The sequence below is a fragment of the Patiria miniata genome, unplaced genomic scaffold (assembly GCF_015706575.1).
Source record: "Patiria miniata isolate m_02_andy unplaced genomic scaffold, ASM1570657v1 HiC_scaffold_3, whole genome shotgun sequence".
NCBI classification, from domain to species: Eukaryota; Metazoa; Echinodermata; class Asteroidea; order Valvatida; family Asterinidae; genus Patiria; species Patiria miniata.
The window spans coordinates 42,826,686-42,849,031 of record NW_024037069.1 but is presented as its reverse complement, the minus strand read 5'-3'; the positions used below and the strand labels follow the sequence as shown (position 1 = coordinate 42,849,031).

General features: G+C 41.1%; 1 protein-coding gene across 1 annotated transcript; it reads left to right on the top strand.

Moving 5' to 3' along the window:
• The first annotated feature begins 804 nt into the window (after positions 1 to 804).
• On the top strand, positions 805 to 10,695 carry LOC119736916 (N-substituted formamide deformylase-like). Its single transcript, XM_038210943.1, has 7 exons — positions 805 to 1,558; positions 3,704 to 4,010; positions 4,620 to 4,860; positions 7,110 to 7,389; positions 7,875 to 8,308; positions 8,798 to 9,031; positions 9,451 to 10,695. The coding sequence occupies exons 1-7, from the start codon at positions 1,516 to 1,518 to the stop codon at positions 9,814 to 9,816; spliced, it is 1,905 nt and encodes a 634-aa protein (XP_038066871.1). The 5' UTR covers positions 805 to 1,515; the 3' UTR covers positions 9,817 to 10,695.
• Positions 10,696 to 22,346: the final 11,651 nt, after the last annotated feature.

Here is a 22,346-nt window from a genome sequence, read left to right as displayed (position 1 = left end):
ATGGATATTCGCACAACAACACGTTTAAATGCGAAGATTTATTTCATGTTCTTGTTTAACTGGTTTGACGGTTCTTTTCCCTTGAAATTTCCCGAGTTTTATTTGGTCATGCATGGAGCGTTGATTTACCAAATTTTTTGTTTGGATTAAAGAAAAAGAAACGAAGGGCAAGGAAAGCTGATAGCTTCAAAAAAGGAGGTCAGCTGAAAGACCACAATCGGGATTCGATTTCAAAAGTCAACCATGCATGTGAAGTGGGAACAAATGGTAAAGAAAATCATGACAACACTGTCGCGTCTGTCATAAATTATGATACACACTTGATGCAGACTATTGATCACTGTTGGATCAATCATATATATATATGGATGTTTGTGGGTGTCTAACCGATTTCCTGTGAAGTGCTATGGAGTCCTTTTATTGCCGTGGAAATCGCACGATGGCGGATGGTAACGACGGTAAATTGTGCACCTAGATTCGCTCTTTAGGGAACACCGTACTACCAAGTGCACAGGGGCATATAATAACAGGATAACCGGCAAGTGCTGTTGCGTTAAAACAGCTTTTGTAAACTAAACTTAAAATTGAAAAAAATCCCATGGACATTGTAATGAATCTGGCGATTTGTTTTGTCCAGGTACGTCGTACGTCGTACGTCATTGAATCAGACCAACCCGCTTCAGAAGGGCTTCACAAAACTTGTCATAACTTTTAAGCCAAAAGTCCAAATTCCACCAAACAAAAATCTTGTCAAAGATGAAATTATGGACAATCAAATCCTTATCAAATTTGGCACACCAGTAGCATAATTTTATCAGAAAAAATCGCTTTGAATCCTGCGTTTTTATTGACACATGCTGTACCAAGTGCACAGGGGCATATAATAACAGGATCACCGGCAAGTGCTGTTGCGTAAAACAGCTTTTGTAAACTAAACTTAAAATTGAAAAAAAAAATCCCCAGGACATTGTAATAAATCTGGCGATTTGTTTTGTCCAGGTACGTCGTAAGCATTGGGCGCTTTATTGGGCCCAACCACCGCCAAAATACTGGCAGGCCTAATCCTCTTTTTGCTGTTACCCCCTTGTTCAAAATAAGGTGGAACAAATACAAAGAATGTTCGAAAAGGGTTTGTTAGTAAAATAACATGATGTATATCATTGGCACATTAACATTTTAAGTGAAAAAATATCACGATGAAATATTGCCAGATTTGGAAAATTAAATAAGTCACATAGGTACGAATGTGATAAATCCTTTCCTATGGGTGTTTGTTTCATAATTGTAATGGCAAGAAGCGCCGGTTTAGGCGCCACTGCGGTACCCTTTTGCCCCACCCACGGGCCAGATGCGAGAGCTTAAAACCCGGGGCTACCCTTCAAGCACAGCTCACTTGCAACTGTGGTTTCTCCGTTGAAACTTGGTCGCGAGCCGCTTGCTACAAACCCTCCATACACGGCCCACCGTCTGTTTGCGTCGTTTGTTGTCTAAACTTTGCCAGAGAACGCTGTCACCATGCAGAGAGCTCAGCTCACAGCGAAATCCAGGATGTCCAAAGGTAGGCACCTGTCGATGTGACGTTAAAGCATTGGTAGCCAATCACAAGGGGTTTCCTTACTAGTTCTTCGGAACTTTTTTTCATGAGTTATATACATTGTATCTGTATATGAGTTTATTAAAGCATCCCAGGGGAAACATCACACCAACTTAGAGAGAAGACAATGAGAAGAAATTACAGTTTTAGAGGTGGGAGGAAAACCCAGAATATATTCTGGGGAAAACCCACGAAATCAGGTAGGGACTGAGAACCCAAGCCACATACTGGCCCAGGCGGGATTCGAGCCCGGGTCACAGCGCGCGGTGGAAGGCGAGGAAAGAACCGCTACGTCAACCATTGAGCGCAATGAGCCATCTAGCCTATGCAACATGGAATGTTACATGCGAATTGAGTGCAACTTGGAAGAGGTTTGCGGATCGGCCAAGTGAAGTAAAACCAACAGGAGCGATTTAAAGGCATATATAGGATCATTTGCTTTTCACGTATATTAATCGTTTCCACTAATAACACCACTGGGAATCCAAAGAAGAATGTTCAAAACCTACCCTGCTTAAGTTTTAGCTCAGTGGATATTACACTTTGCAAGAAAACAGTGAAAACCATGCACAACCCTTCGATCAATAAACACGATGACTGATCGTTGGAAATCACCCACATTTCTACATTTCTTCTAATTTCACGAGTTGTTTAGTACCAGGACGATCTTCAATGCAAGTAAACGTTTTGATAATAATTAGGTAGGTTACTTTTGGGATAAATACACAATGATCCTATTCCGTTCAGATAAGAACCAGAGGTATCAATTCGACGTTTCGGTCAACCTTTTATGTCCATCAACAAGAGTAAACTTTTCTCAGAGCCGTGTACCCGCAGAGTCACAAAGACCGTACTCCAAATCTCCACGATTTAAGTCCCTGTAAATCATCCACTTTAAATGCACACACAAGTGAGACAAATAATTGGCAGAGCTCAGCAACCCCCAAAGGCACACACGTATGTGTTCCAGTTTTTAGTGGTTGTAGTTCAAGTTGGTTTATTTAACTAAGGGGCTTGGCATAATGTTGACATAAACATTGAATTGTAAGCCAGCGGCGCAGGTCAAATCAGAATTTGTCAATAATTTATTGTTAGAAAAACGGTCCCTGAACCAACACGGTACTCTAAATCATCCTTAAACCTGCTCTATTGTATAAAACCCAACCTAGCTGATTTTTAAGGCCATTTTACCAACCTAAAAATGTTTTATTGCCACATTTGGCCAAACATTTAAAATTAACTTTATTTTGAAAATAAAAAGTCTTCCCTATGCGACGGTTTTGTGTGTCATTGGTTAGGCCTAAACAATAAATCAGGTTAATAAAACATCATACTGTTAAAAGCAATATACAACATTTGCAAACATCAAAAAACAAAACTACCAAATCATGATGAAATACCCTGCTAGACTGTAAGTGAATAATAGTCTCAAGCATCCTGTAAAATCATGGCACCTGGTGTGCTGTCGACCATCGTAAGGAAAAAACCCGTCATTTTTCGAATATTGCCCCCCAATTTATTTAGTCCACATTTTGTTTGCAATCGCTTACACATCCGTGAACTGGTGCAAGCCAGCTAATCTGGTTCCCTGACTAGACAATTCCCAAACGTCTATAAACTGCTCCGTTTCGTCTCAAGTAGGGTCAGGGAGCCAGACTACAAGAAGTTGAGAACTTTTTTTTTTGGGGGGGGGGATTTTACGTCATCTATAAACACAAAATTTTAACAGGTCAGTGAAACAACATTTTGCCATGAAATACTAACCCCATATCCATCGATTTCTGAAAATTACCGCAAAAGCAAATGTTGTATAATCATTACCTGCAAAGGTACCCCAAAACAAGTAAACAAAATAAGTAAAATGGACCAACAGAAACATGAAAAAGTTACAAAATGAAAGAATTCCTTACCTACTTTGGTAATTTTCAGGCGTCACTGTAAACACACACTTGTTTTCTCTGCCTAGAGTGTCAGGCTAAATAGGACCGGAATTCCCGGTCAAATCTGAGTGCAGAAAGAATTAACGTGAAGGAAAAATCCAGCAACGTTCGTTGTAACACTGTCTTTAAGATGATGGTTTGGATATCATTTTTTTTTGCAACAAACAAGGCTCGGCCATGCCAGCCGACCTCATCCTGTACGGGGGCGACATCATCACCATGGAGGGGAGCGAGGCCAACCCGGGGTTCCGCGGTGCCGACTCCCCGCCAAAGACCGAGGCCGTAGCGATCAGCGGGGACACCATCCTGGCCGTGGGCTCCATCGATGTGGTCTTCCGTCACGCCGGACCCGACACCCAGGTCATCTTCCTGAACCAACAGACCCTGATGCCGGGCTTCATCGAACCCCACCAGCACGCTATACAGTGCGCCCTCATGCGGAGCCAGTACATCAACATCAGTGCCCTGAATTACAGGTAAAGGATTTTATTGTGGGCGTGGTGGGGGGGGGGGGTAAGGATGGCGAATGTGCACGATCCAGCGTACGTCATCATCGAGAAGGCCATCGCATTACTGCTTCATTATGACATTTGGCACGCTGCTGTGGCAAAAAGACCATGATGTCATATTGTTTACAAAATTGGATATTGTAGTCTTGCGACACCTACTTCAGCAAAAATGTTCTATTTGGAGTAAAAATGACTCTTTTCCGACTCACAGATGACTGCTTTTTGGGTCATCATTTTGACGAGGAAAAGTAAAAGACTGTGGCAAAAGACCATGATATCATACTCCTTTACAAAATAGCATATTGTAGTCATGCGACACCTATTTCAGCAAACCGTTCTATTTGGGGTCAAAATGACACTTTTCTAGCTCACAGATGACTGCCTTTCGGGTCATATTGACTAGGAAAAGTCAAAAGACTGTGGCAAAAGACCAAGATGTCAGACTCGTTTAAAAAATTGGATATTGTAGTCTTGCGACACATACTTTCAGCTATTTTGCACTATACTAAAAAAAAGTCAATGTCAGATTGACCCGGAATCTGGATTCTATTTGACTTTACCCCTTCTAAACTTCAGGTGCTATGATGACATTCACACCGTCATGGTGAACAGAATCAGCGAGCTGGATGCAGATCCCAACAACAAGGACTGGGCCATCTTCTTCGGCTGGGACCCTGAGCTCATCTCCGACCTGCCCACTCTCAGCGCCGACTTCCTGGATGCCAACTTCTCCTCCACCATTCCGATCGTCGTGGTTGGTCAGAGCGGTCACGTGGCCTGGGTCAACAGTCCCGCTCTTGCGGCGCCTGAGCCACCTGTAAGTGACCTATGTTTTGTCTCCATTTGCTCCTCCACTTATAGTCCAGGCAAGATACTTCATTTTTTGAGTGAACCTCAAACAAATTGCAACAGAATTTTTTTCACCACAGTGCATTTCTATAAGGTCCCTAAAATGACATACTAAAAGTCCAAAAAAAAACAAAGTGGTGGAAATATGCCTAATTTGCATAAATCCAAAATGGCCGAAAATTTTAGGAATTTCACATTGATTTGGTCATATTTCTCATACTCGATAGCTTTTTGAGGTACTTAATACGACAATTTTAGTCCGTTTACATTGATTTCATCATTCTTCTAGTCCTAGGTAACTTTCAAGATCCCCAAGTTTCCCAAATTGTTCATATGCCGTATATTAATTTGCATAAATGCCATATATTAATTTGCATAAATTAAAGTTAAAATTATGGCTGCCATGTGTGGACATGTCACAATTCAATTTTCCCTGATAATCCAAGTTCAGTTATTTGCATTTCTATAAGGCCCCTAAATAGTCCCAAAAAATCCAAGTGGTGGAAGTATGCCTAATTTGCATAAATTCAAGGACCACTTAAAAACATGATTTTTATATTGATTTTGCCATAATTCTCGTCCTACATTGCTTTTGGGGTGCTTTAAAGGGAATATACAGCATTTGCAAACATCAAAAACGAAATGATCACATTATTGTTTAAAGTGCCCCAAAAAGTAATGTAGGAGAATTATGGCCAAATTAGTATGAAAATCAAATAATTAGTGGACGTTTTGAATTTATGCAAATTAGACATATTTCCAGCACTTGGATTTTTTTTTTACTTTTTTTTTCGGGACCACATAGAGATGCTCTGTGGTGTGATACATAACTGAACTAGAAGTTATTAGTGAAAATTCAATTGTGACATGTCCACACATGACAGCCATAATTTTAACTTTAATTTATGCAAATTAATATACGGCATTTATGCAAATTAATATACGGCATTTATGCAAATTATTATACGGCATTTAGCAAATTTGGGAAACATAAAGTTGTTTAAAGTACCCCAAAAAGTAATGTAGGACGAGAGTTATGGCCAAATCAATATGAAAATCATATAATTAGTGGCTATTTTTAATTTATGCAAATTAAGCATATTTCCACCACTTGGATTTTTCCTTTTTTAAGTCTTTTCGGGACCATATAGAGACCTCTGTGGTGTGATATTTATGTATACATAAATGAACTAGAAGTTATTAGGAAAAATTTAATTGTGATATCAACACATGACAGCCATAATTTTAACTTTAATTTATGCAAATTAATATATGGCATTTATGCAAATTATTACACCGCATTTGGCAAATTTGGGAAGCATAAGGATCTTGAAATTTACCTAGGACTAGAATAATGATGAAATCAATGTAAAAGGACTAAAATTAATGTTTGAAGTTCCTCAAGAAGCTATCTAGTATGATAAATATGACCAAATCAATGTAAAAGTCCTAAAATATGCGGCCATTTTGGATTTATGCAAATTAGGCATATTTCCACCACTTGGATTTTTTTGGACTTTTAGTATGTCATTTTAGGGACCTTATAGAAATGCACTGTGGTGAAAAAAATTCTGTTGCAATTTGTTTGAGGTCAAACCTTATATTGCCTGGACTATTACCGATCTTATACTCTCAAGAATCCCTGGTCAGCTAGATATGAACCACAATTCTATCTGGATTGACACATTTCTTCGTTAACACGACACTTTTGCCAATGTTTCCGGATCAAATGACCCAGCAGAAACAGTCTGCCGACAGAATATTCATTTTGAGCCAGAAAAGTGTCAGTTTTGACTCTGAAACAAAGCCAAATTTCGGGTTTAGCTGACATGGGACTCTATTCCTTTCGTTTTTAAATCTAATTGGGCGGCTACTTTTAGTTCCACGCTACTCCAGAACTCCAATCTGAATAGGGGACTAGGTTTATAAATGGCAGCTAAAACTGAAATTGCGTATAGTTCATGTTTAGAAACCTTCCAGCAACATGGACCTTCCGTGCTTGTCAATCAAACATTGCGCATTGACCAATTAGATCACGACTTGTGATCAGGTGACCACGGTAAGTCAGTCAGACTCGTCACATGAACTGTGTGAGAAAAGTACACAAACCTAAGATAGACGGGGCTTATGACCAAAATGCCCCGTGGACCAAGGGAGAGTTTGCCAAAAACGGTACCATCTTTACAAAGTATTATAACTGTACACATTTCCCCACAGATTGGCCAGAATTACCCTAGTCCATCTGGAGGTACCGTGGTCCTGGATGCCGAGGGCTGGCCCACCGGGCAGCTCTTCGAGGAGCCGGCCATCATGCTGGTCATGGGTCGAGCCCCACTTCCCGACGAGGAGCTCATGATGCAGGGCTTCTATGATCAATGGAGAGCCTACGCCTCAGCCGGGCTGACCACCGTGACTGAGCTGGCCTACATGCCTTCTCCCGAGATGGATGCGATTCTCAAGACTTGTGCTGATGCTCCAGACTTCCCTGTCCGCCTGGGTGAGTAATCAGCTTTAATACCCCTCAACAGTAAACAAGAGTGTAGAGGATTGAACATAATTATAATTCATATGAAACAGAATGTCATCTGAGCACCGTTGCTGCCGTTCCGAGTTCCCTCATGATGCTGTGCACAGTTTGTAGAAATTCGGGGAAAGGTTGTCATGCGTATACTTCGTATACCATACGGGCGTGAACCGATTCGCGCATGCACCTTGTCCTGTACTAAGATATCCATTCCTTAACGGGTTCCATACATTCCAAGGTCCCAATACGAGGGTTCATCAACTCGGGCACTCTTTAATGTTTATGTAATAGACAGAAATAATTGTTTTGACTCACTTATGTTTCTTACTTACTGTTGGCACGTTAAATCAAGGACACTATAATTTGTAAGCCATGAGGTTATCGTAATGCTTCGATGTTTATGGATGACAAAATTACAGTTTTGACTTATTGGAAAGTTTTTCTAAATCATGTGACAGGTCTGTACAAAATGACCCATGCGCAGACAGACGAAGAGGTGCATCAGCCCCAGTCAGCTCCCCCTCCGCCGAAGGTAAGATGCTGCAGCCAGCTGGGGCGCGTTCAGCCCGCACCAGCCAAGAAAGGCAGGAGCGCCGTGAAAAACTACGACGGGGGAGTTGGCAACTACAGCTCCCGTCTGTGGGAAGCTGGCTTGAAGTTGGTTGCTGATGGCTCCCCGCACTGCGGCACATGCGCTACCCGCGAACCCTTCATGTACACCCCGCTGACTGAAACCCTGGGGTTCCCCAAGGCACCTGGCTACGGCACCTTGAACATGGAGGACGATGCTCTCTTGGATACCATCAAGAGACATCACCAGGACGGGAAGCAGATGGCGATCCACTGCCACGGCGAGAGGAGCTCTGAACAGGTGTTGAAGGTGTATGAGCAGGTGAGTGAAGTATGATTTGGCACATCAAGATATTTCCTATAAAAGGGAAAGACCCATACTTTGTGGTGAAACCTAAGTAAATACTCCTCCGCAGAATTGTATTGAAGTTTTGAAAAGTCAGTCACAAGTCATCGCAGGTTTTCGCAAGTGAATTATTTACAAGACTTCGCAAGTCAAGCGATAAGCTATGCAAATCAGCTGGGCGTGACAAAAACATTCCTTTGTCATTGTCAACTTTGTCCATGTCCTTCCGGTGACACACCTTGTGTTTTGTCTTGCGATTGCCTTGTGACTTGACCCGTGATTGACTTGAATACCACATTCCCAATTACAGTTCTGAAATCTGACATTTCAGAAGACTACGAAACTCTATCGGTTTGTCATATTCAAGGAGACTCTCCCTTTTTAAAAAATGTTGATAAAAGGACAGAGAGATCAATCTGGTACCGATTTCAATCACTCACTATCCAGCTATCATTTTCCCTTTAGGTCCTGAACCAGTTCCCGAATCAGAACAACCGTCATCGCATGGAGCATCTTGGCCTGATGACCGTGGACCAGATTGAACGCGCTGGCAAGATCAATCTGGCACTGTCTTTCTTCGTGGACCATCTCCGCTTCTACGCCTTGGTCTACAAGACTGACATCTTCGGTGAGCGAGTCAACCGCTGGACTCCGCTGTCTGAGGCAACCAAGAATGGCATTACTTGGACCATTCATCAGGTAGATGGCGGCTCTTTATTTACCCCCAAAAGGGCTTTGAACAGACCCCTGATACCTTTTTACTGATATGATCGCTACGCCTTCTTTTGTTTTAGTGACGAGTCTGATATGTTTAAGAAGGTATCTTGCCGGACTAAATGTATCTGCCGTTTTGAATCCAATAACATAAAACATCATGAGCATCAGCGCAAAATGTCAACATTTGATAATATTTGTTCTTGATTCATACAAAGCACTGTCAGACAATTCAATTCAAACCAGCAATTGTATTTTGGAGATCAGAAGGATGGAGGGGAGGATCCGCTGGCCATAACTTGGGGGAACGGATTTTCTGGGGATTAAAATACAATATTAAAGAGTCACTTCAAGATATAACGGTAGAAACAATGATCGGAAATTTATATTCTTCATCTTTACAGGATCATCCGACCTTCCCCGGAGACGCCAACCCTTTCGCCAACATGAAGACAGCCATCACCCGTTGCACCAGGGATGACCCTACCACTCCTTACGGCCCGGAGTACCGCGTGTCCATCCACGAAGTTCTCAAGTCCTACACCGTCAACGCGGCCTGGCAGCTCCACCTGGACCAGAAGGTAGGAAGTATCAAGCCTGGCAAGAAGGCCGACCTGGTGATTCTCTCTGACAACCCTTACGACGTGGACCCGTTTGACTTGGAGAAAATCCGTGTCATTGAGACCTTCGTGGACGGGCGCCGCAACAACCTGGCCAACATCAAGACCATACCCACGGTCAACGTCAAGGTGCTAGACCGTCCGGTTTAGGCAAACTAGACATGCCGCAGAATAAGGAATCATTCGATATTTTCCTCAAAATTATTATGAAAACAAACATTGCGAATATTTGCAATCAACTAGGCCTTGCTATTGGCGTATCAATACAGGAATGAGGGCTTAATTATACGCATGCAGTTTTGTCACGTTAAAGCTGCCAAAAGTATTAGCTGAGATAACTTAAGCAACGAGCAAAATGGACCCAATTCAAGGAAATATGTGCCGTTTGATCACAAAATAATTCAAACTTATTTTATTTTTAATGGTCATTTACGAATTATTCTACATACATTAAGCTCCCTCTGCACCTCACAATGAAATTTTCTTGATAAAAGAAAACGCTGAAATTTGTTTGTTTTTGTGTGATGAAAATGTTTAGGTTTCGGTTTTTGAGCAGTTAAAAAATTAGAAATGTTTTTAGTCGTAAGTAAAGTTAAAGGATTTTCACGTACAAAAAAAGAAACGAAAGGCGAAAAGTATGAGGAATACGTGGGTTGAGTTATGAAATACTGGTTGTTGCTTATGTCGTGTTAGGATGAAATGTAGAAAAAAAATAGTTGGCCTGACAGAAAGATATATTAAGATTATAAAGGTGTTGGAATATTTTTTAGTGCTTGTATTTGATGAAAAGGGTTTCGGGTTATGCTGACATACACATTTTACGGCAACGCTATAAAGGAGTTAACTTTCGGGGTTTTTAGAGATAAAATATTCCATAATTATAAAAACACGCCAAGTTTTGAATTTTGTGGTGTCGTTTGTTTTAAAGCTGATTTCTCTGTCCTTAAAATTAAGTTAAGATGAATTTTAATCGTGATTGAAAAAATGGTGGTTTTGAATAAAGAGTTTGTAACGGGTTTTGCATTGTTAGTGCTTTGTTGCCGAAATGAAATTTCATTTTTTGAGTTTCAATTTAATAAAATGTCTACCCTTGTATTTCTTCTAAACTGAGAAGGGGCCTAGCAGTCAGTGTTTCCAATACTCACGGGTATATTCAACAAAGTGCAAGGGGGGGGGGGGTCAGACGCTTGACCGCATCTGACGCTAGGGGCGCTGTTCATTTTCATATGTACTGTACATAACCGTGTTTCTGATATTTGTAAATCTATACGGGACCACTCGCGAAACTTTTTGGAGAGTAGCCTACACATTAATCAATCACTGAAATTAGTGTTCATGCCACGCCCTTACATCATCCAGTTCTATTAGACTTCTACAACCCACTTAACACCAAACCCCCAAACACAACTTTCACGATTACAAAAACTACAGAACACAGCAGCCCGCATTAACAGCAAGTCGTAAAGGTCACACACCTCCAGTGTTGCATTCTCTCCATTTCAACTTACTTCTGCTTGTTTTTCATTGTTTACATGGTTCTGCCCCTGGTATATAATTCTGATTTCTGAATTCGTTACGACCCTTCTAGGTGCCTTATACGTCTTCAAATCCATCCCTGCTGGCGGTGCTTAAAACAATTAAAGCAAGGGGGACAGTTCTGTTTCTGGACATAATGCCAATTTTTTTATATATTTGTTTACCTCATAAAAAAGAGAGTTTAGTATGCTCAAAGACTCAACTCGTTTCAAGCATCTTTTAAATATATGGCTCCTCCATCTATAGAAGTTGCTTTGAACAATACACACTTACACACGTACACTGAGGTTGATGAATAATAGGCTCAAGCTTTTTTGACCCTACATCCTTGTTCTTGACTAGGTTAGTTGATCTAGCCTTCACAACTTTAGCAGGAAAAATGTTCCACTCATTGATGATCGTGATTGAGAAGAAATGCTTTCTGATGTTTAGTCCCTTCACGATATTCACGATAAGTAGGCCGAAAGTTTCGATAGATGTTTGTCGTATATTCACTTTCCTAGGCGCGGATCCAGGGGGGGGGGGGGGGTGTTCGACCCCCCGGCTCTGTCAAAAAAAACCATAGGAATTCATGAAAAAAATGTGAATCCCCCCTGCTCCGACACCAAAAATATATATTTTTTCTTAGTAATAATGTCCGCCTTTGCACGAAATACGAAATAGAACAAAGCCAGCGTGGTTCGGGGTATATGAACATTATTTTGTGATACAGTGTTTATAATCGTCCGCCCCCATTGAAAGTATGGTACAAGCCCCCTCCCCCCACACTTTTTGATTATTTTAAGAGGCAAATGAATTAAAAAGGGGGGGGGGACACACAAATATAAAGCTTATAAGCTGTAGGCACATCTCTCTTCCCTCTCCGATAAAGATTTTGTCGACAATAGAGGGCGGTCGACGACTGGACGATAATCGCATAATCCTTTATAAAAGTACAGTTGGCAATACAACTGAGGTCACCCAAATCTTGCAATTTGTAACCAATAGAGGGCGGAATTACTCAGCAGTGAGAATCCAAACAAAACAAACAATATAGGGTGCACTGAACTAATTCAAGCGAGAATTCTACGCCAGCTGATTAGCATAAAAAGTGCCCCCACAATTTCTTTTGAAAACGGTGACCGTTTGGCTTTAAAAACGGGGGAATTGTTTAAATATACCCAAGGATCAACTCCCTGGTTTTGGGGCTTCCATATGAGGGCAGGCTTGATAAAATCACGGATGAAAAATGGGTCCTATTTGCCTGTGAAAGTGGAAGGATGCCATTTGTAAAATGGCTACATGCAGGCTCGGGAACTATCACTTTTTGGGAGGTGATTTTATTTGGGTGTGAATATTTAAAAATGTAATTGGTTAATGTACCTAAAATTGAAAAGAAATGAAAAGATGAAAGACAAGACAATAATTTAATTTTTGTTTCAGAAACCCCAGTGATGTTGGCTTGCATGTTACTTGGCCCTGAACTTTGTTGATTTTACACTGTTTTCAATGGGGCTTGAATTAGTACAGTGGACCCACAACCTCTGCCGGCCATTTCAACGGACAAAATAAGAAAGCTGAAAGAAAGAAGAAAGCCGGTAAGTTAAACTTAGACCAACTGGTAAACTGGGTAAAAATACTGGTATTAAATGCAGCACAGAAGGTCCAGGGCGTGGCGTAGACTTCCTTTCTTACAATTAAACTGAAAGTCCTCACATAACAACTTCTACCTTACTGAATACAACGGAAAGGCTGATGTCATCGCGGCTGTCAGTTGTGAACAAAAACGTTTCGGTAATCTTTTTTCACTTCCATTTTTTTATCACAATATTGCAAATCTAGTTATTACAATCTTTAGGAAGTACACAACATCAATTTTGATGTACTATTTAAAGGGAAAATACAACATTTGCAAACATCGAAAAATAAAATTACAGGTTTTTACGAAATACACACCGGGATGTTGGTAAATGACAGTCTAAAGCATCCTGTAAAGTTATGGCACCTGGTGTGAAGTTATTTTCAGGAAAATGGTAATTTTGTATACATTTCCAAGGGTGGTCGGCCAATCAACTACTGCTCCAAATGTACCATTTTTTCAGTCCAAATTTTGTTTGCTATTGGTTGCATGTTCTGAATGGGTGCAGGCCAGCTAGACTAATTCCCTTATCGTAAAATTTTCCGGCATCTATAAATTAATCCATTTCATCTTCAGTGGAGTCGGGGAACCAGACTACTCGAACATTTCTGTTTCTTTATTAGTTTTTCCCAGCATTTTCCAACACAAAACTTCAAACATGTCAGTGTAACAATAATTTGATATTTTATACTAACCCTTCAAGTAGTTCATTTCTGAAAATTAAAGCTAATCCCAATGATGTACATTCCCTTTAAATGTATGTGAGAACCATAGGTTATAATATATGATGTTGTCATTATTTTTTTTTTACACAAACAACAATAAAAAAAGTCATTCCATGATCACCTTTTTGTATTATTATTCAGCTGAAACAACCGCGAATCTCTCTTTTTTATTTCTAAATTTCTCCTGGAGAGTTCATTGCCATTTTTAGATACCCTGGCACTAACCAGCAATACCATTTCATGCTACCGACTTAGCTCAATCAACAAATGGGAAGAAAACGAAGTACATGAAGCCCCAGGTGTATGCTGATGTTGAGAAAGCGATTGATGTTATATTTTAACAACGACGACAACGACGACAACGACGACAACGACGACAACGACGACAACGACGACAACGACGACAACGACGACAACGACAACAACGACAACAACGACAACAACATAACCCTAGCTCAGGCCAACTTTAACACTAACGGAGGTTATAAACCTAACGGAGGGCAACACTAACGGATCGTAACCCTAACTGATCGTAACCCTAACGGAGGACAACCCTAACGGATCGTAACCCTAACGGAGGGCAGCCCTAATGGATCGTAACCCTGACGGAGGGTAATAATGAAACGTAACCCTAACTGGAATGGTGGTGGTGGGGGGGGGGGGGGGGGGGGTAAAGAGGGTACGCGGTGGGTGGGTTGGGTTGAGGGGGGGGGGTGGATGGGGTGAGCCTGCTAAGTAAAACCTTCAATACATTTCCTCCCCACTCTTAGAGATATTTGCTTTTCAAGATAACCACGCCAACCCCTCAAAAAGGAAATAAATAATAATAAACAAAAATAATTCTCACCCAAAACACCATACACCCACACCCATGTACATTTGGCAAAAATTGAAAATTATTAAATGATGCTATAGCTGACGACATTGCAGATTATGTTAGTTATGTTATGTTATGTTTTATTCCACAAATAGGAACAAACCCCATGACCCTGGGGAAGGGTTACAACAGTGAATTTAAACATTGAATTATTTGGCAGATGGGTTAACAAAGAATATGCTTTGAAATTACGTCATGCTTTGCCTCTCTTTAAGATTTGTACATTGGAAAATAAATTTAGCTACACATATAATAGTATGTTTATCTGCCGACGACATCAGAAAAATGAATTTATCATTTTTTGTTAAACGGTTAAAGCCAGGCTCCATTTTACAAATGTCAGTAAGAAAGTTAGATCGAAGATCATTATATAATGGACATTCTAAAAGAAAATGCATTTCTGTTTCAACATCAAGTATGCTGGTTAAAAACTGTGCAAAATGCAATAGACTGGCCTCCAACATTTAACCCCATAAACGGCCAGTGGATCAATTTTGTCCGTTTTTTTTCTTTAATTGAGGTCTTTGATTAATTCTTGATCTTTTTAATATTCATTTTGTGTCAGGTAATTAAAATCGATATTTTTATAGGGTGCAGTGCACTAGTTCAAGTGAGAATTTATACGCGTGTCATTAGCATAAACAGTACCCCCCCCCCACACACACACAATTTCCTTTGAAAACGGAGATCGCTTGGCTTTCAAATCGGTAGGATTGTGTAAATATAGCCGAGGATCACCTCCCTGATTTTTGGGCTTCTATCTATATCTGAGGGCAGGCTTGATAAAATTAAGGTTGAAAATTGTGTCCTATTTGCCTGACAAATCAGTCGCAGCAGGAAGGATGCACTTTTATTTTGTTTTGGTGTAAATATTTAAAAAAATAATTGGCTAATGTACCTAAAATTGAACAGAAATAAAAAGATGAAGACAAAAATTTACATTTTTGTTTGAGAAGCCCCCGTGGTGTCGGCTTGCATGTTATTAATTTTGTCCCTGAACTTAGTTAATTTTACACTGTTTTCAATGGGGGCTTGAATTAGTTCAGTGGGAAATTCGTTCAGTGCACACATGAAACCAACCTCGTCCCCAGTGCTTACTTTATTTCCAACCTGGTTTCCAATAGTAAAAAGAGAGAGAGATTGTTCACACACTACGCGTGCGCATTCTTTGCAGTCTAGTCCGATTGTCACTTGTCAGATTCATGTGACAACGATACGTCTCCAGAAACAACGGATTTTTTTATAGTTTCGGAATTTTCGAAGGTCAAATCACTGTTATACCGGTGGATAGAGGTATTAATCAGAGGCTGATACGAGTGTAAGTAGCGGGCAATGGCAATTTAGAGGGATACTAACGGTTATCATGGTTATGTTAATTGTAATTTGTATTTGTTGCAACGATCGACGTTCACTATCACGTACAGTCTAGCTGTACTGTACGTGATAATGAACATCGAAGAATAAAACACAAGCCTCCAATCATGGTGGTGTGTACATGTACATGTACACGACGTGCACTACGCGGTCGATGTTACTTCTCAAACGCCACAGGTCGAACGCTGCATCACCAGAAATATCCGAAGGAAAATGGGTTTCGTATCTTACGAGGGCACCGTGCGAGGCTGGTTTAGACTTGATTAAGTCATTCAGTGGCTTAGCGTTATAATTTAGTCTGGAAGTGTTTCGTTATAATAAAGTTTGTTGTGTGTTTTTCTTTATTACGTACAGGCTGATTACAATTTTGGAATGTTTTACGTGTCCTTTTTGCCAAATTTATCGTGCTCTAATTTGTATATATAGTTACGTCTGAATTAAGTGCATATTATCAATATTTCATGCAATTTATATGGAGGTATACAGTTCAGAAAATTTCCGGCAAAGTAGTGCTTACCAAAATAATTCTCAAGCGTTCGAACCGGGTCCTTCTTTAGTGGTTTATTGTTCACATTTTTCATGTATTTCTGTTGAGTTATAACGAATAAGTCGACCTGTGTTTGGCACTGGGCGCGGAATAAATCTGCATGAGTGCTTAATCGACCTGTGGTGTTTGAGATGGTTTTTGTACATGGTTTATAAATCGACCTGTGGCTTTTGAGATGGTTTTTGTACATGGTTTATATGCATGTTCAGGCTCATCTCAAACGCCACAGGTCGATTTAGCCTGTACATGCATATAAACCATGTACAAAAAAACATCTCAAACGCCACAGGTCGATTTAGCCTGTACTGGCATATATAAACCATGTTCAAAAACCATCTCAAACGCCACAGTACACAATTTGTGTACATGGTGAAGATCGCTCCCAAGACTCAGCTGGTGTCGAGCCCCCCCCCCCCCCCCTCCCCCACCAACCATCATGCACCCACCACCCCGCTTTTCGAATTTACACGGCCGGGCAAAATATGTTTGCAAATTCAGTTCAACCCGCGGTACGGACAACGTCCTGTTCATGATTATTGTCTAATCGTTTTTTAGTCATTTAATGAAATAGGGCAGCGTCGACCAAGGGCGGATCCAGAACACAATTTTGGGGGGGGCCCAAAAAATTTTGGTCCCCCCAAAAAGTGGCCTAAAAATTACGGCGTGGGGTTCGGGCCCGCTTAAGGGCCCCGAAAATTTTTGGATTCTAGATGCTCTGTGGTGCGATCTGAGGCAATTTCTGACCACTTTAACCAATTTTTTTAAGGAAAAGATGGTGGTGTACTCATTGCCTGCCTTTATGCGATGTCACATTAAAAAAAAAAAAATTGGTTTCGTTTTGGGGGGGCCATGCCCCCTTTGGCCCCCCCTGGATCCGCCCTTGGCGTCGACTCCATGGACGCGTACGCGTTAATTTAAGCCGTGCCAGTTGACAACATATTTTTCCAAAACGAGAGTCCTCATAACCCCCTCAATACACAGTAAACTGAAGGCACGTGGTAGCTTGGTAGTGTTGGACCAATTCTACCTCCATGGTTGGACCTTCATAGTTTTGCAACTCGTGTTTGGCAAAATGTGCAGTTTAGGCCAAAAAAGAAAAAGTCTCCGTATGGAGCTTGCCCCAAAAGTGGTGCAGCGACGCGGCTTTTTTTTTTTGGCTTCAAATGTCGGCTGATGACTGCAAATGGTGCCCGACTAAACTTAGTGCAAATATATGAGAGTCCAGAGAGGCCACATAAAGCTTATTCTCGATCATAACCCCATCTAAAAACACGTTAAAATTGTGCAGCAGCAGGATTCCAGTCAAACCAGTGAGTTTGGCGGTTTTGAGACATCATCTTGTATTGAAAAAAAAACTTTTTCATTTTGCCGACGCGCATGGCTGCGGCGACGCGCGCGCATACCAGAAACCAGAGACTTTTTTTTTTGGCCTTACCGACCGAGCGTGGAAATATCTACGTGTGGATTGCACTTCTCAAATCACTTTTGCAAGTTTAATAGTACGCGCGAAAAGAACAGCGCCCTCAAGCGATATAGAATCTATCTTTGTTCGGATCGTTCTGTTCGACCTGTGGCGTTTGAGAAATAACATCGACCTTCTTTTTTCTTCAAAGCTTTTGTGAATGCACAAACAGCGCCCTCTATCGCCTACATAATGTAAACTTCTGTTACCCAGAATGCTTGTTGGGTTTACAATTAATTCCTGGCTTCATTTCCGATTCAATTTCATAATTTTAGCTCCCCTGCTGACCATCTCATCTACCCCAGTACAATCTCGGTCCATTTTCCAATAAAGGGCTACCTATTTTATTGATTGGTGTATTTACTTCTTTGGTGTGAACGTAACAAGATTTTTATGACTCTCAGACAGAAGACGAGACGAACCGTAAACGAAGCCGGAATTTTGTAAACCTCAAGTGGGACGTCAACAAGGGCGGATGGGGGAGGGGGGGGGGGAAATTTGGGGCCACCCCCCCCCAAAAAAGAACCCATTTATTTTTCAAAAGTGACGTCGAAATAAAGGCAGGCTGCATACACCACCATCTTTTCCTCAAAAAGATGTGTTTAAAGTGGTCAGCAATTGATTCAGGATGATCGCACCAGAGAGCATCTAGAGCCCTTAAGCGGGCCCCGAGCCGTCAGTTTGGGACCCACTTTTTGGAGATAAAAACAAAAGTAAAGAAGAAATTGAAGAAAGAAAAAAGCGAACGGAATCAGCAAAATGACACCCATTAGTGGGACTCGAACCAACGGATGGGCCTAGGCTAAATTCCCTAATTGAAAATATATTCCCGGCTTGATAAGTGCGAGCCAGTAGCCCAGTCGGTAGAGTGGCGTTCTCAGATCATCAATCTCGGCGTTTGGGGTTCGATCCCCAGGTTGTCAATAACAACTTTTTTTTGGTCGGAGTGGGTGGGGAGAGGCCACTAACGCCGGTACGTGACTGTTGACGTCACCACCCTTTGCAACCGGAGGTTTATATATATGATAAATTCCCGGCCTGATAAGTGCGAGCCTGTAGCCCAGTCAGTAGAGTGTCGAGTCGCTCTCAGATCATCAATCTCGGGGTTGGGGGTTCGAGCCCAGGTTGTCACCAATAATATTTTTTGGGGGTCGGGGAGGGGTGCTGACGACGACGACTTTTGACGTCACCACCCTTTGCAACCGGAGGTTAATATATAAATTCCCGGCGTGATAACTGCGAGTTGGTAGCCCAGTCAGTAGAGTGGCGCTCTCAGATCATCAATCTCGGGGTTGGGGGTTGGGGGTTCGAGCCCCACGTTGTCCTCAACAACATTTTTTTTTCGTCAGAGTGGAGAGGGGTGACTGACGACGACACGTGACTTTTGACGTCTTTACCCTTTGCAACCAGAGGTTTTTATATATTATAAATTCCCGGCTTGATAAGTGCGAGCCGGTACCCCAGTCGGTATGTAGAGTGGCGCTCTCTGAGCATCAATTTCGGGGTTAGGGGTTCGAGCCCCAGGTTGTCACCAACGACAATTATTATTGTTGTCGTCAGAGCAGGGGGTGGGGAGACACGACGCCACGTGACTTTTAAAGTCACCACCCTTTGCAACCGGAGGTTTATATATATTATAAATTCCCGGCTTGATAAGTGCGAGCTGGTAGCCCAGTCAGTAGAGTGGCGCTCTCAGATCATCAATTTCGGGGTTGGGGTTCGAGCCCCGGGTCGTCACCAACAACTTTTTTTTTTTTGTAAGCGCGGAGGGGTTGGCGAGGAGCGACTGACGATGACACGTGACTTTTGACGTCATCACCCTTTGCAACCGGAGGTTTATATATATTATAAATTCCCGGCTTGATAAGTGCGAGCTGGTAGCCCAGTCGTTATATAGAGTGGCGTTCTCAGATAATCTTATCAAGTCGTGAAATTATAATATATATAAACCTCCGGTTTCAACGATGGTGACGTCAAAAGTCACGTGTCGTCGTCAGTCGCTCCTCGCCACCCCCTCCGCTCTGACAAAAAAAGTCGTTGGTGACAACCTGGGGTTCGAACCCCCGACCCCGAGATGTATATAAAATTCCTGTGGTTTATTGGGTTGGCTGTGACGCTCTCTGTCTGATTTCTAGATTCTACTGTTTTTTTATACAATAAATGAACATTCCGATCTTACAGCTATCTTACAGGTTTTCTTGCCTTATTAGGAATTGTTCACTAACTATTGAATATTAATAATACAAGATTGAAGGTGTTTGGTCAACTTGTATCTGGGGTAGAGCTTGGCAAATTAATAGAACAATCGGATTTCCTTATAAGTCTGTGGGCTGAATCACTGTGGCCTTCCGGTGCAGCCCAGCATCCACCCACGCGGACCTTGTGGCTAAACTGGCCATTCCTTAGATGTGTCTCGTTACCAGGAAGTGGTCCTGTTTCTTGCAGGTCAACCCATACAACTTATTCAGTAAATATAAAACATGATATTTTATCATGGTGATATTACACTGCGGCTGCGATGTACTAAAATGAGCCAAGAAAAAAATAACTGAAAATTGATTTCAATAGGCGGCCTATTATAGCCTCCCTAAAAAACCGGGACTTCGCACCCACCAACCCTTTGAAAAACCTTCAACCCGCTGGTATTTTAGTCAGTAATGAAAATGATGTAGGCCTAATACTAGTCGTCAATGAATTCCTACAGCTATTCTTAAGATTTATCCTGAAAAAATAAATTCCTTTCCTATATTCTTATAAAAGATATTCACTTTGAATTGCTTGAAAGTTATTCACTCGTGATTTTTGAAATACCTTAAGTTATTCACCTTCTATTGTCTACCGTTTTTACACCGGGCTGCGTAAAGGTCAAAGAAGCTAAGGTCATTATTTTGTATCCGTTTTCTTTTAAACCACTAGAGGGCCCAATTTCATAGAGCTGCTTAAGCACACGATTTGCTTAGGGCCTAAGCACGAAATAGTAAAATCAGGTTAATATAATTACCGGCCAAAACTCCATGTGATGTACATTGCTTGTGACAGGTATTTAGCTGTTGTTTAATCGCATGGAGTTTTGGCCGGCAACCTGATTTTATTAGGCAAGACTTTTTTATGCTTAATCAAATTCCGTGGATGATGAATTTGGCCATGTACAGTCTGGACCTAGTCGTAAAAGAAGTTTAACCAGCTGTGTCAAGCGAGCCATATCGTTTCTCAAACAGCCCCGTCCAAAAGAAGATAAATGGACCCTACTTATCCACGGTATCGATCCCTCCTCTACTCGAGATCCTTTTTGATCCGGTTCTCTATTCTTAAGATCTCTCGTCGTGCCACTATCGATATTTACTGTTTGTCTGATTTATTTGTGAATCGGCTTTGTATTTTTATTGGATTAGCGGCGAGGGGATTTAACAGTTCATTGAACAGGCCGTTGGACGACCCGAAAGGGTGTCCGTAACATTCTGCTAGATGCACTTCAAAAATCTGCTGGATATTTTTCTGTCACATCACCAATTTACAGCGTTCTGCTAGAAATCTGCTAGAAAAAGATCGTTCTGCTAAATTTTCTGTCAAAAGCTTTTTTTTCCCCGAAAAAGTCTGTCAAGTTAAGCCAAAATTTGGCTAAAACGGTCATTATAGTTTTCCTGAACAACATCATAAGGATGGTTATTATAAGATGGAATTTTATATATAAGGATGGTTGTTGAGCGCCCTCTACGATACTTTTATAATACGTATATATACGCAGGCATTTAATGCCATGAATTACGGTTTACTGTGGTTGAGATCGGAAGGTGTGAGTTCGAAACCACATTTTCTATTTTTTTTCTAATTTGCGGCTTTGGAGGAGGTTTTTTTATGGAAATAAAGTCCGAATTTCATTTATAGGTTTGAATTAATTTCTTTTTTTTCTTTTATATATATATTTTCTCATGTTTTTAGGGGAAAAGTCCAAAACCTCAGAGCGTACACTCCACACTGTAAAAGAAGTTGGGCATTTGTTGACCAACTTCTTGCCCTTAATTGGTGTATATCAACTTCCCAACTTTTGATCACTTAATGACCAACTGTCATTGGCAGGCCATTTTGACCAGAAGATGGGTAATACAAATCCAACCAGCTGATGAGCAGACAGCCTTTTTCCCAATTATAATTATTTATATATATAATTTATCTGTAAGTCGCATCTTTTGCGTTCATTATTATTGACGTGTTTATTTTGATTTACCTATCCAATATTTGTGCATGTTCACATGATTTACACTTTTGTTTTTGTTTGTTTACCCTTATGTTTAATATTCTAAGTTTATGCATTTTCTTTGGCCATCCTATTGTTTGCCTTAATATGTCTCGTTTGATTCCTTCTGTGTTTACTTTGTTGTGTTGCTTGTAGCTTGGGTCCTTTCTATCATTGTGTGCACCCAATCTACAAACAACACAACTTTAAGGGGGCCCATACTCGACAAGCTGTGCTTCTTATGGCCCCCCTCCATTTCCAAGCTTTGTTTTCATTCTTATTATTTGATGTTGTACTGTATTATTTA

What these genes read in the sequence shown, in the direction of transcription:
- LOC119736916 (XM_038210943.1), top strand. Translation starts at nt 1,516, where the DNA reads ATGCAGAGAGCTCAGCTCACAGCGAAATCCAGGATGTCCAAAG. An exon ending in ATCAGTGCCCTGAATTACAG is followed by an intron (nt 4,011 to 4,619) that starts GTAAAGGATTTT and finishes TCTAAACTTCAG; the next exon opens with GTGCTATGATGACATTCACA. An exon ending in TTACTTGGACCATTCATCAG is followed by an intron (nt 9,032 to 9,450) that starts GTAGATGGCGGC and finishes TCATCTTTACAG; the next exon opens with GATCATCCGACCTTCCCCGG.